Genomic DNA, 13808 nt, shown 5'->3' with positions numbered 1-13808 from the left:
CAGTCTCCTCCACTAGAGTAAAAGTCCTACATTTTAGATGTTATTTCACTCAAAGTGTGGAAGTATTATCAGCAAGATGTAGTTAAAGTACTGAAAGTAACAGTTATTGCACAGTTACATTTTCCCAATTATACTTATATATTATATAATATAGTCTATGATTTTTCTGGATTATTATTACTGTTGCATCAATATCCATCTGGTAATATAAACCTAATTAAGTAAATAAATAAGTAATAGAAATGTGGTAATTGCATATTCGTGTATATCTGACATCTGACTTCCTATGGCAACCATTTTGTCACTTGTTGAATCAACCAGATAAGAATATTGTTTTAATCCATAGTAGGCTATATGAGGTACTTTTATCGTGTACATATGTTTGAAATACAAATGTTTGCACAGCCTTATTCAATTACAGCATGCCCAAGAACGTCAACAACCCCCACCCGCAGACTTTAAAATAAATGGATCCTTTTATTCACTAGCGCCGCTAGTGTAGTGGTATCATGCAAGATTCCCATTCTTGCGACCCGAGTTCGATTCCCGGGCGGTGCACGTTTTGAAAAACAGCTTCGTCCACCAGGCTGTCAGGAAGCCGAACTCTCCCATCTATCTATCTATCTATCTATCAGAAGTACATATTCTCCAGTTTATCCAACGAATTGACATGTTTTTAAATCTGTGTTGTGTTGTGTAAATCGTGTTGTGTTCGGAAGCTGTTACCGTTCATGGTGTTCTCGGGTCAATTTTGACCCATGATTTATCTCAGTCCAAAACACAACAAAAAAATTACTATCATCCAATATTGTTTTAATGACATCATAACTAACTTATTATGCATTCATAACCGAACAATCCCGTTCTAATGTTATTTTATGGCCCCACCACATATTGCACACGTGACACATGCATGTGTGTGTTCAGGTTCAAGTGTTAGTGTACATATTTTTTGTGAAAGGTGGAGTTCCCGTGGGGGGAGGGGGCCAGAGGGAGGCGAGACCAGGTGTATGTTGCGAACAATTATTGTTACAGTGGATGAATGAGTTGGGGCTGGGGTCGTGTCTAAGTCAAAGATGAATCTTGATCATGAAGCCTTGTTCCAATAAAAAAAACTAGAGCGTAGTTATAATTTTAACTTGAAATGGGTCACGGGAGACCCGAACACAACATAAAGAGTACGAAAACAGTATCTAGCTTTCTGATGTAGTGAAGTAGAACTGTAAACTAAGTTACATAACACAACACCTGTAATAGCGACCGGAAGTCCAAAAATAAAACCGGAAATTGACCAACGAGAAAAAGTGCGCACCTTTGAAATCTTTGTCAAACGTCACGTGTTCAAAGCGATGGATTGATCACATCCATCCATCGATCAGTAAGTTCATGCTACTGCAGGACCGAACAGTGAGTAGCAATGACAGATTAAGGGAAGTTACTATGCACTTTTTCGACTTAAGGATACAATATTAGAAACGAAATTCGGATGACAAAATAAATGGGGAAGTTTTTCAGGGTTGCACCTGTGGATTTCTGGAACTTTGTTTGGAAAGCAGCTCCTTAAAATGACTGACTAAGAAGAGGAGCTGAGCCTGGTTGGATGATTGAGAACACGTCGACCATAACATCAAAACCCAGTGGGAAAATATCCTTTATGATGTGGTTTTTGGACCCTTTGCCACCATGAAGAACTGTGGGTCTTCAACAGGTGAGTGTAACAACATCCTCTCCTCTCTGCTCTGTTTTCTTTGATTGTAAGAATATTAAAACCCATAATAATGAATATATGCATTCATTTTGACTGGATGAGGGTTATTTGGTGCAGAGGTGGGAAGTAACTGATTTACTCAAGTGCTGTACTTCCATGTTATGCAACTTTGTACTTCTATTCAATTCCAGAGGTTAATTGTGTACTTTCCCTCCACTACATGTATTTAATCCCTTTAGTTACTTTACAGATGTGGATGAATGATGTGAAATATAATCAAGTGTTAAATCAGACTTTAGTTTCACCTGGAGTAAATCCACAAGCTACCCTGCAGTATACAAAGTCATTCAAACTAGCTGCACCTTTACCAGCTTTGAGAACACTTTCATGATCAATCATTATAAAACATATCATATATATTATTCTGAAATGGACCAATCTGCACAATGACTACTTTTACTGTCGCTACTTTCACTATATTTTGATGAGAATACTTTTCTACTTTTACTTGAGAAACATTTTGAATGCAGGTATTTAACAATACAATACAAAGTTAAGAGGATACAGTTAAGGTAAGGAAAAGGAGGTAAATTAATAAAATAAATACAACATAAGACAAACAAATTGTTTGATAACATTATGCTTTCCAGTCTGAAATACAAAAATGCTATGTTTAAGGATTTTGTAAGATTAGGTTTTTATGTAATGACATGACGAACTTAACTTAAACATTTAGTGTCACATGTTACATCATGACTCCTCTTGCTTCCCATGGGAAAAAAGTGAAAGGTGCGTTCAAGGCACGCTGTGTAACCAGCAGATGGCAGCACTTCACTGAGCAGTGAGGAGGAACAAAGGTCTCTTTGACAGTGAGAGAGCATGAGGTCCTGAGGAGAGCATCATCTCTGCTCCTTATGTCTTATATTCCTCTTAGAAAATCACACACTTAACTTCGTGAGAAGTTAGTTCTCTAAAACTTCAGGAATGAAATAGACACTGTAACACACAAGGAAGTGGGATTTTCCGAATAATCTATAAAACCGAGATTTAGAAAGAAGGTGCAGACTGTTTTGGATCTACTTTTTCTCAAAACAAAGCGCCGTCAGCATCAGGGGGGAGACCCGAACCCCCAGAGCAGCTTCTCTTTGTCTCCCAGTCTCACCTCCTCCACTTGGAACACGACAACAGCATGGCAAGACCTGAAAGGCGTCACGTGACTCTGCATATTTCAGCTGTGGCAAGATAACCACGCAACGAGAGAGAGAGAGAGAGAGAGTAGGGGGAGAGAGAGAGAGAAAGGGGGAGAGTTGAGGAGGAGCTTGCAGCGATAAGATTCCCTCCACGCTCCTCCAGCATTACAAACTCTCAGTGTATCCATCCTCCTCACCTCTCCTCTCCGCAGCGCACTTTGCTTTTTCACGGACGCACACTTTGGTTTTAATTACTCCCCCTCCCCTTTCACCCCCCGTGGGAAGGTGCACAGGTGCATCCCACTGTTGTTACTCGCTCCCTGCTCGGTTGATTATGGTCACAACCCCCGCGGTGCCAAGGTGGAGTCACCGCGCGTTTCTCGGATCGGTGCGCTTCTCCAGGGGCTGGGATGCGCACCGGGCACCTCTCGCTTCCTGCCTAATTTCGGGTCCGGACAGGAGTCCAGTTCTGCCCCGGGGCGCCGAGGCAGGAGGAGCCAGTCCACCCGGAGCAGGATGCCGGTAATGAGAGGGCTGCTGGCCCCGCAGAACACCTTCCTGGACACTATCGCCACGCGCTTCGACGGCACCCGTGAGTAAACAAAAACGAGCAGTTTTTCTCTTCTGGTGATCTGTTCTAAACCAGACACAGAGACTGGATATCGACCTGTCTTCTCAAAAAGGAAAAAAAAAATCACTATATGGAATACTGCACTTAAATCTAGGAATGATATACAGGAAGTTTAAAACTTCAAAACAATTTCAGTCTGCATATATTTAATTCGTTTATTCACATCCAAATGTTGCTTCACATCCGCATGTTTTCAAAGTGAGTCTTAGAGGACTTAATGTGCACCTTTCTGCACACGAGTAGGTGAATCCATGCTTTAAAAGGATGAAATCACAATGGAAAATATTATTATACAAATGCATCAAATGATAGTGTGCAAGTCCTTCTGCTTCTGAAGCCACTGATGGACGATGTCTTCAGTAGATGCATGCTATTGAAGTTGTTGGTGCTACCTGTCTGCATAACACGAGGTTAATCCATGCTTCCATAACAAGAAAGCAAATTGTTTATTGAATAAATTCTACAAACGCATCATATGCTAGTGTGCACCACAGTATTCTGGTGTTCTGCTGTGTTGCACTGATGGCAGTGTAATGATGCATGCACACATGTCTTCTCTAAGGTGATTTTACCAGCTCATACTTTGCACACTGTTATACAGTTTGTGTATACGTGTGAGACTTCCTTCGGGTTCTTTGTGCACCTTTTGTGGCCATTGTGTTTATTTTGCACACATCAGGCTTCACTTTGTATCATCACCTATAATGCTTCAGCTCAAACTCAAAGCTTCTTTTACCTAATTCCCCACATGAGTTGTGTTCTGATCTCCATTATATGTGAAGCAATATCAGTCGAAAAGAAGCTGGAGAAAGAGAGGGGGAGACTGTCCCTCTTCTCTTCTTTGGCAAGAGTGTGTTGTGAGCAGATGCGATGAGCAGCCCTGTGTGTTTGGACCCATGCTGGGTGGGTGGGCGTGTGAGAGATGCTTTATTGCAGTTGGTCTTTGCATCTGCGTTGAATATTCAGAGTGACAGAAGTGTGTGTGTCCAGAGTCTTTTCTAACACCGTTCTGTGTGACAGACAGATGATGGAACAGATTATCACAACAGGCGGCTCGAGAGTCGCTCTTGAGGTTTTTTCAAGTCCTTTATCAACTACAGTGACAGTGCCTCTTGCTTTTGCCATTTAAATAATCCGACCTTATAAAAGCAAAGTGAGTTGTTAGTGCCGTCTTCAAACAGACATGAAAAGCATCTGCTGTGTTTTCACTCTCATCTCTGCTCCCATGTGCCAAACACTGTAATCATCATGTAGTCTGAATTATTCAGGAGAAACGCTTGCAGATCCATTTGCCCCCTGTGCACATGTGTTCCCCCACACAGCCCTTATCATGGGAATGATCATGAAGTGGCCTGAGCCGGGCTATTTCTCTTGTGAGCGTCTAAAACACAGCCTGGCTCGGGCTCTTCCAGAGGTGCCGATAATTACAAATCTCCCCAGTTCATGTGCAGTCATTATAATGAACTCGCATGGATGTCAAGAATTCATCGTGGCCTTTCCGCTTGTCAAAGTGGGAGGGAGGGGGGTGGGGGTGAGACGAGAGGGTGTGGGGGTGGGGAGGGCTGGATGTGTGTGTGTGAAGGATGCCATGGCTTTGTTGTGAGGAGGGGGGATTTCAGATGTCTAAATGTATACCGTTAGCCGTGACAAACATGCAGATATGTGATTTCTTTGAAATGCTGGGATATTAGTTCCTCATCAAATCAGATTCTTGAGTAAGAATGGATGGAGAGGCGAGTTATGTGTCTGTCTGTAAATGCGTCTGAACACTGCAGTGTGTGTGTGTGTGTGTGTGTGTGTGTGTGTGTGTGTGTGTGTGTGTGTGTGTGTGTGTGTGTGTGTGTGTGTGTGTGTGTGTGTGTGTGTGTGTGTGTGTGTGTGTGTGTGTGTGTGTGTGTGTGTGAGATTGTGATTGTGATTCAAATGGAAATCATGATTACTTTAATACGCCTCATCTCTGACAGATTGCTGCTGCTCGTTGTTTTTCGGTCTCTGTCGATCTGGAAATGTTTGCATTGCGCTTTGAAATGTCTCCGGTGCTTAAGTCCCTCACACACACACACACGAACGCACGCACGCACACACGCACGCACGCACGCACGCAAACACATGCATACACACTACACAGTGGATCTTAGAACAGCAAACTCTATTGACATGTTTAAAATCAAATTAAAAACTATTATTATACACACACACACACACACTCACTCACTCACTCACTCACTCACTCACTCACTCACTCACTCACTCACTCACTCACTCACTCAGCTGTGTGTGTGTGTGTGTGTGTGTGTGTGTTTGTGTGTGTGTCTGTGTGTGTGTGTGTGTGTGTGTGTGTGTGTGTGTGTGTGTGTGTGTGTGTGTGTGTGTGTGTGTGTGTGTGTGTGTGTGTGTGTGTGTGTGTGTGTGTGTGTGTGTGTGTGTGTGTGTGTGTGTGTGTGTGTGTGTGTGTGTGTGTGTGTGTGTGTATGACACCCTGGGCTCTAACTACTGTAGGCACCTGCTGCTCTTACTTTGAAAGCAGAAATCAGCTGCAGGATTTCATGTGCTATCTGAAAATGGCAGAGTGACTGTGTCAAATGCAAATGAACACGTGTGGATAATTGAGGTCCGCCAGTTTAAAAACTGAATTTAGAAAGTTGTAAATGTTGGAGACAAGCTTCTCATTTACCTAATGTATTCAGAGATGTTTATTTACATGTTTTGGTGGAGTTGTTTGTATATTTGCAAATCCTCTTTATACTTGCGTCATCTTTTTCAGTTTACAAGTGTTTTTTTGACTTTGTGGAAGGTTTAAAATAATCAGATTCCACATGTACGCACAGATTATTGATCTACTCTGGACCAACTCTACCTCCTGACTTTAAACACAGCAACCTAAGTGGATGAAGTAGAAAGTGTGCACGTGCACCTCCGGTATGCTTCACGTTGTCACATGGTGGACAAATGTGATTTTACAAGCTCCAGCTAGAATGGAGACCGTGCTATTATTCTGAAGGACTTGTCTGTTTCCATGAACGCTCAGGAGTTAGTATGTTTCATTGTTATAGCGATATCATTCATCGTTAAGTACCAGAATGATATCAGTGCTTTCTTTCTCCTGAATCCTAAATCTGAATAGCCAGTTGAATGAATAAAAACTGAGCTGTGACTGATTTAATGATACTAGTAGTGGAAATGATTACTTTTTTATAATGGAATTGACAAAGAAACTGTATTTAAGTGCATGAAGGACATTGCATTGCAGTAAAGAATCAATCACTGACATGTAATCAATAATTTAGTACATTTTCAAACCCAAATGACAAACACTGGCTGGTTCCAGATTCTCAAATGTTAAGATTTGCTCTATTTGTCCATCCATCCATCTTCTCCCGCTTATCCGTGGTCGGGTCTCGGAGGTAGCAGTTCCAGCAGAGAGCCCCAAACGTTCCTTTCCCCACATCAACCAGCTCTGACTGGGGGGTCCCAAGGCGCTCCCAGGCAAGCGAAGAGATATAATCCCTCCACCTGGTCCTAGGTCTACCCCTTGGTCTCTTCCCTAGGGAGGCGCCCAGGTGGCATCCTAACTAGGTGCCCAAACCACCTCCTTTCAACGCGAAGGAGAAGCGGTTAAACTCCGAGTCCCTCCCGGATGACTGAACTTCTCCCCTTATCCCTGAGGGAGACACCAGCCACCCTGCGGAGAAAACCCATCTCGGCCGCTTGTACCCGCGATCTCGTTCTTTCGCTCATGACATGGCTCTATCTGTATTTGATATACTTTATGTTTTTGATAGTAAGCTTTACAGAAAAGACAATTAGGTTATAGGTTTCATTCCTTAACAGCCTGACGGGTCATCCTGCTTCTCTAGAATTCTCCTCCGAGCTTCCCAAGATGGATTAGAGGCACGAGGTGTTTCCCAAAATTAGAGACGATTGAGAAGTCACTTAGGATTCAGGAGGCCCTTGACCCATTTTGTAAAATACGATCAGGAGTTACACACACCTCTTAATGAATTAGACCTGGAGGATAATGAGTGTTTAAGGACCCTTCCCTAATCCTCCGACCCCATTCACCTCAAACACTTACTTTCAGCCCTTCCAGGTTTCCCTTTCTCTACTCTTTATTCAAATTTCGAATATATTTTTATTATGACATTTCCTTAGTTTGTTCAGTTTTTACAGTCTGCTGTTTCTAAGTGTGATATTATCAGTTGTCACCAGTGTGATTTAAATGATATCTGCTGTTTTTAAATGCAGTTAAGACACGCTGTCAATCTTTAATGACTGAGTACGATAACGACACTTAAAACCAGAATTCAGATCGTATAATACTCTCTGAGAAGATGACCCTATGACCACTTGATTTATTAGCTCGATAACCATTCTCCTGATAGGTTTCTAGTCTTAATCTCTAGTTTCTAGTCTCTCGTGATTCATCATGATGCTCCTTTAGTACACGATGGTCCCATTTAGAGTCAATTAGATGATACAGTGAGGTTTTCTTTAGGGCGGGGCTACCTTTTGATTGACAGGTTGCTACCATCTGTGTTTCTGTCGTTTAAACACTTTGTCAGCGTGGTTTTACTTTATAGGTTAATGAAACGTTTGATTGCCTGAAAATGTCTTGTTCAGTTGTAGTCTGAACTTCTGTCACTGCTGGTTGCAAAAACCAAGATGGCGACGGCCAAAACTCAAAACTCCATGCTTCAAAAACAAAGCCCACAAAATAACAATTGGTGTTACGTGCCAACGTGATTACATCCATTTTGTATTTAAATGTCTATAATGTATACAATTTGTGTACACACACACACACACGCACGCACGCACGCACGCACGCACGCACGCACGCACGCACGCACGCACGCACGCACACACACACACACACACACACACACACACACAGTGAGTGAGTGAGTGAGTGAGTGAGTGAGTGAGTGAGTGAGTGAGTGAGTGAGTGAGTGAGTGAGTGAGTGAGTGAGTGAGTGAGTGAGTGAGTGAGTGAGTGAGTGAGTGAGTGAGTGAGTGAGTCAGTGTGTGTGTGTGTGTGTGTGTGTGTGTGTGTGTGTGTGTGTATGACACCCTGGGCTCTAACTACTGTAGGCACCTGCTGCTCTTACTTTGAAAGCAGAAATCAGCTGCAGGATTTCATGTGCTATCTGAAAATGGCAGAGTGACTGTGTCAAATGCAAATGAACATGTGTGTATAATTGAGGTCCGACAGTTTAAAAACTGAATTTAGAAAGTTGTAAATGTTGGAGACAAGCTTCTCATTTACCTAATGTATTCAGAGATGTTTATTTACATGTTTTGGTGGAGTTGTTTGTATATTTGCAAATCCGTTTTATACTTGCGTCATCTTTTTCAGTTTACAAGTGTTTTTCTGACTGTGTGGAAGGTTTAAAATAATCAGATTCCACATGTACGCACAGATTATTGATCTACTCTGGACCAACTCTACCTCCTGACTTTAAACACAGCAACCTAAGTGGATGAAGTAGAAAGTGTGCACGTGCACCTCCGGTATGCTTCACGTTGTCACATGGTGGACAAAAGTGATTTTACAAGCTCCAGCTAGAATGGAGACCGTGCTATTATTCTGAAGGACTTGTCTGTTTCCATGAACGCTCAGGAGTTAGTATGTTTCATTGTTATAGCGGTCTCATTCATCGTTAAGTACCAGAATGATATCAGTGCTTTCTTTCTCCTGAATCCTAAATCTGAATAGCCAGTTGAATGAATACAAACTGAGCTGTGACTGATTTAATGATACTAGTAGTGGAAATGATTACTTTTTATAATGGAATTGACAAAGACACTGTATTTAAGTGCATGAAGGACAGTGCAGTGCAGTAAATAATCAATCACTGACATGTAATCAATAATTTAGTACATTTTCAAACCCAAATGACAAACACTGGCTGGTTCCAGATTCTCAAATGTTAAGATTTGCTCTATTTGTCCATCCATCCATCTTCTCCCGCTTATCCGTGGTCGGGTCTCGGAGGTATCAGTTCCAGCAGAGAGTCCCAAACGTTCCTTTCCCCACATCAAGCAGCTCTGACTGGGGGGTCCCAAGGCGCTCCCAGTCCAGCAAAGAGATATAATCCCTCCACCTGGTCCTAGGTCTACCCCTTGGTCTCTTCCCTAGGGAGGCGCCCAGGTGGCATCCTAACTAGGTGCCCGAACCACCTCAGCTGGCTCCTTTCGACGCGAAGGAGAAGCAGTTAAACTCCGAGTCCCTCCCTGGTGATTGAACTTCTCACCTTACCCCTAAGGGAAACGCCAGCCACCCTGAGGAGAAAACCCATCTCGGCCGCTTGTACCCGCGATCTCGTTCTTTCGGTCATGACATGGCTCTATCTGTATTTGATATACTTTATGTTTTTGATAGTAAGCTTTACAGAAAAGACAATTAGGTTATAGGTTTCATTCCTTAATAGACTGGTCATCCTGCTTCTCTAGAATTCTCCTCCTGGCTTCCCAAGATGGATTAGAGGCACGAGGTGTTTCCCAAAATTAGAGACGATTGAGAACTCACTTAGGATTCAGGAGGCCCTTGACCCATTTTGTAAAATACGATCAGGAGTTACACACACCTCTTAATGAAGAAGTACTGGAGGATAATGAGTTTTTAAGGACCCTTCCCTAATCCTCTGACCCCATTCACCTCAAACACTTACTTCCAGCCCTTCCAGGTTTCCCTTTCTCTACTCTATATTCAAATTTAGAATGTATTTTTATTATGACATTTCCTTAGTTTGTTCAGTTTTTACAGTCTGCTGTTTCTAAGTGTGATATAATCAGTTGTCACCAGTGTGATTTAAATGATATCTGCTGTTTTTAAATGCAGTTGAGACACGCTGTCAATCTTTAATGACTGAGTACGATAACGACACTTAAAACCAGAATTCAGATCGTATAATACTCTCTGAGAAGATGGCCCTATCACCACTTGATTTATTAGCTCTATAACCATTCTCCTGATAGGTTTCTAGTCTTAATCTCTAGTTTCTAGTCTTCCGTGATTCATCATGATGCTCCTTTAGTACACGATGGTGCCATTTAGAGTCAATTAGATGATACAGTGAGGTTTTCTTTAGGGCGCGGCTACCTTTTGATTGACAGGTTGCTACCATCTTTGTTTCTGTCGTTTAAACACTTTGTCAGCGTGGTTTTACTTTATAGGTTAATGAAACGTTTGATTGCCTGAAAATGTCTTGTTCAGTTGTAGTCTGAACTTCTGTCACTGCTGGTTGCAAAAACCAAGATGGCGACGGCCAAAACTCAAAACTCCATGCTTCAAAACCAAAGCCCACAAAATAACAATTGGTGTTACGTGCCAACTTTTGTATTTTGTATTTAAATGTCTATAATGTATACAATTTGTGTACACACACACACACACACACACACACACACACACACACACACACACACACACACACACACACACACACACACACACACACACACACACACACACACACACACACACACACACACACACACACACACACACACACACACACACACACACACACACACACACACACACACACACACACACACTCTCTCTCTCTCTCTCTCTCTCTCTCTCTCTCTCTCTCACACACACACACACACACGTTTTACATCATAGTTTCTGAGTCATACACGTTGATGTTATTATTTATAGAGCCCTCTCATGACGAATGTTGGAGCCAACACCTCTTAGAACAGCATCACACACACACAGACACACGGACACACACACACACACACACACACACACACACACACACACACACACACACGCACAAATGCCCACCTTGTTAATAGAACATTTGTCAAGTGACTTCGCCTTCTGTTCATTTATGTTTATTTCTCTCAATCATGCAATCAGTGGCTTCGTGCTGGGCACAAATTATTTTGTATTCTTGTTTAAGAAGTACGCAATTACAACGTGGCAGAAACTCAGGGAAGAAGAGCGAGTCCTCTGAAGGCGGACCTCATGCTCGCTGCAATCAATGTTCATTTGCTGCTGTGCTTAGGAAAAGCCACAGCTGTGTCCACCACTCAACTGCTCCTATTAATTGAGTGGGTTCTGGCTCGGTCCTAATCAGGTTATAGCCTGAGCCCTCATCACGTGGACATGTCTAAACCCACGCTTCATTTTTAATCTATAAGGACATGGAACTGCACAAAGGAGGGCCAATAAAACAGGTCCTCGTGGGACAATACGTCTCATTATTGTTGGCAATGCTTATTAAGAAAACATTTCAGCGATATACTTCATAACAAATGACACATCTTACGTGTTTCCTTTTAAAAATAGTTCTGTAAAAGTGTCAGCCTGGTGTCAGACTGTCTCTCCACAGTTACACCTACACTGTTTTAAGAATAGCCCACAATTAGAACTGCAGGGAAACGGGTGTATGTACGGCTCTCGTTGCCAATTCTGCATGAATGTCAGAGATGTATTTAAAGTATAAATGAAGTGTTACCTGGAGGGCTTACTATGAGAACAAAATACATTAATATCTCACAAAAATAGAGATCTAGCACTACTCTAACTTCTTTCCCCTCCCTCTGCTCAGCCTTATCAGACGTAATAATAATATTTAGTTTATCTGCTTCACAGCTGAGAAAGAAACCACACTAGGAGGCCAGGTTATTTCTAAAAGGTGTTTTAATCCATTATTATATACAATCTTTCTTGTTTACGTTTCAGTTTGTGAATTTCTTTTTAAAATATTAATATATGAGGGTCAAAAGCACCTAATTTCACTTATGCAGTTTTTAGTAGATGTCCATGTTTGCCATAGGTGATCATTTAAATAAAAATAATATAATAAAATATATAAAAAAACATATAAACATAAAGAGTAAGTTTGTGCACTACAAATATAAAATAAAAATAAATACACAAAGGAAATTAGAGTAATAAAATAGTTTGTCCAATTAAAAAAATAAAAATAAAAAGAATGGATTTTTCCAATACATTGAAAACTGTTAGCAGAGATGTCAGACTCATATCGTCATAGCAACACATTATAAAGTCACTTTAGTGGTATTTATTTAAATCAAACCATTATTTTATAGTTATTTTTGGTGTTAAGATGACTCCAATGATCTCACACCCCTCTCTTAGTCCCTCATTAGATTCTTCCACTTTCTCCTTTTTATTATGTGCTTTCTTTTTGTGCACACATGTTTTGTTCGTGTATAAAAGCATTAGTGTACATGTCTCTGACCTGCAGGGAGTCGGTGTGTCACCTCTCCCCTGTGTGTGTGTGTGTGTGTGTGTGTGTGTGTGTGTGTGTGTGTGTGTGTGTGTGTGTGTGTGTGTGTGTGTGTGTGTGTGTGTGTGTGTGTGTGTGTGTGTGTGTGTGTGTGTGTGTGTGTGTGTGTGTGTGTGTGTGTGTGTGTGTGTGTGTGTGTGTGTGTGTGTGTGTGTGTGTGTGAAAGCACAGATTAGCGCTGAAGCATTGTCGTGTCTCAGGTGTATGTGTGTCCCCCGGGCGCTCTCTGCTTAAACCCCTCCTGGTTTGTCGTCAGGTGGAAAGCGATATAATGACGGGGGATAATAATGCTGATGTCGGCTCTGTCACTTTATCTGCAGGATACAGAAGGGCTGAGAGTCAGCTGTACGCGCAGCTCTGAGAGGTTGTGTCATAGCAGCAACTGGTATAGTGTCAAGAGAGAAACACAGCATACAGAAGTTCACACAAGGGTTATAAAAAGAAATGTGGGTCTACAAAATATGGGATAAACTTAAAAAAAAGGGAGAGATGAGCCTCTGTGGCGTGTGGTGCAGTGGGGTAGTGCGTTGGTGTTGGGATCAGGGGGTCACAGGTTCAAACCCCACTGCAGTCAGCATGTCGTTGTGTCCCTGAGACACTTCACCCCAAAGTGCTCCTGTGGGGATTGTCCACAGTATTGAGTATGTAAGTGGCTTTGGATAACAGCGTCTAAGAAGTAAAATGTAATGTCTATAAATAAATTAAATATTTATATTAATACCACATACAGATTTATACATTAATATGGATAGACAAGGATGTATTGAACTTCAGGGCGTTTCATGAACTGTGTTTGGATTAGAGTAGAAAAAATGGTCTACTTTTTAGTGCAAAAGCCAGAAATGTGTCTTTAAGTTGCATGTGTAATATTCTAATAGAAATGGTGGCTCTTAAAGGTCCCCTATTATTCTGTTTGTCATCAATATATCACAGGTCTCAGATATATACAGAGCCTGTCTCTGATTGGCTGAAACACCAAACAGATCATTGCAGCATTACCCATAATC

At 41.8% G+C, this 13808-nt stretch overlaps 1 protein-coding gene across 1 annotated transcript in view; it reads left to right on the top strand.

The window, feature by feature from the left end:
- The first annotated feature begins 3312 nt into the window (after nucleotides 1-3312).
- The window catches only part of kcnh3 (potassium voltage-gated channel, subfamily H (eag-related), member 3), a 163773-nt gene continuing 153277 nt past the window's right edge, over nucleotides 3313-13808 (top strand). Inside the window, exon 1 of the mRNA XM_079662628.1 lies at nucleotides 3313-3490. Within this exon, the coding sequence (XP_079518754.1) occupies nucleotides 3415-3490 (76 nt within the window). The 5' untranslated portion in view covers nucleotides 3313-3414. The remainder of the gene's footprint in view (nucleotides 3491-13808) is intronic.

This window comes from Notothenia rossii (assembly GCF_949606895.1).
Source record: "Notothenia rossii genome assembly, chromosome: 2".
NCBI lineage: Eukaryota > Metazoa > Chordata > Actinopteri > Perciformes > Nototheniidae > Notothenia > Notothenia rossii.
Note: the sequence above shows the minus strand (reverse complement) of the source record. Positions and strands in the feature narration are given on the sequence as shown.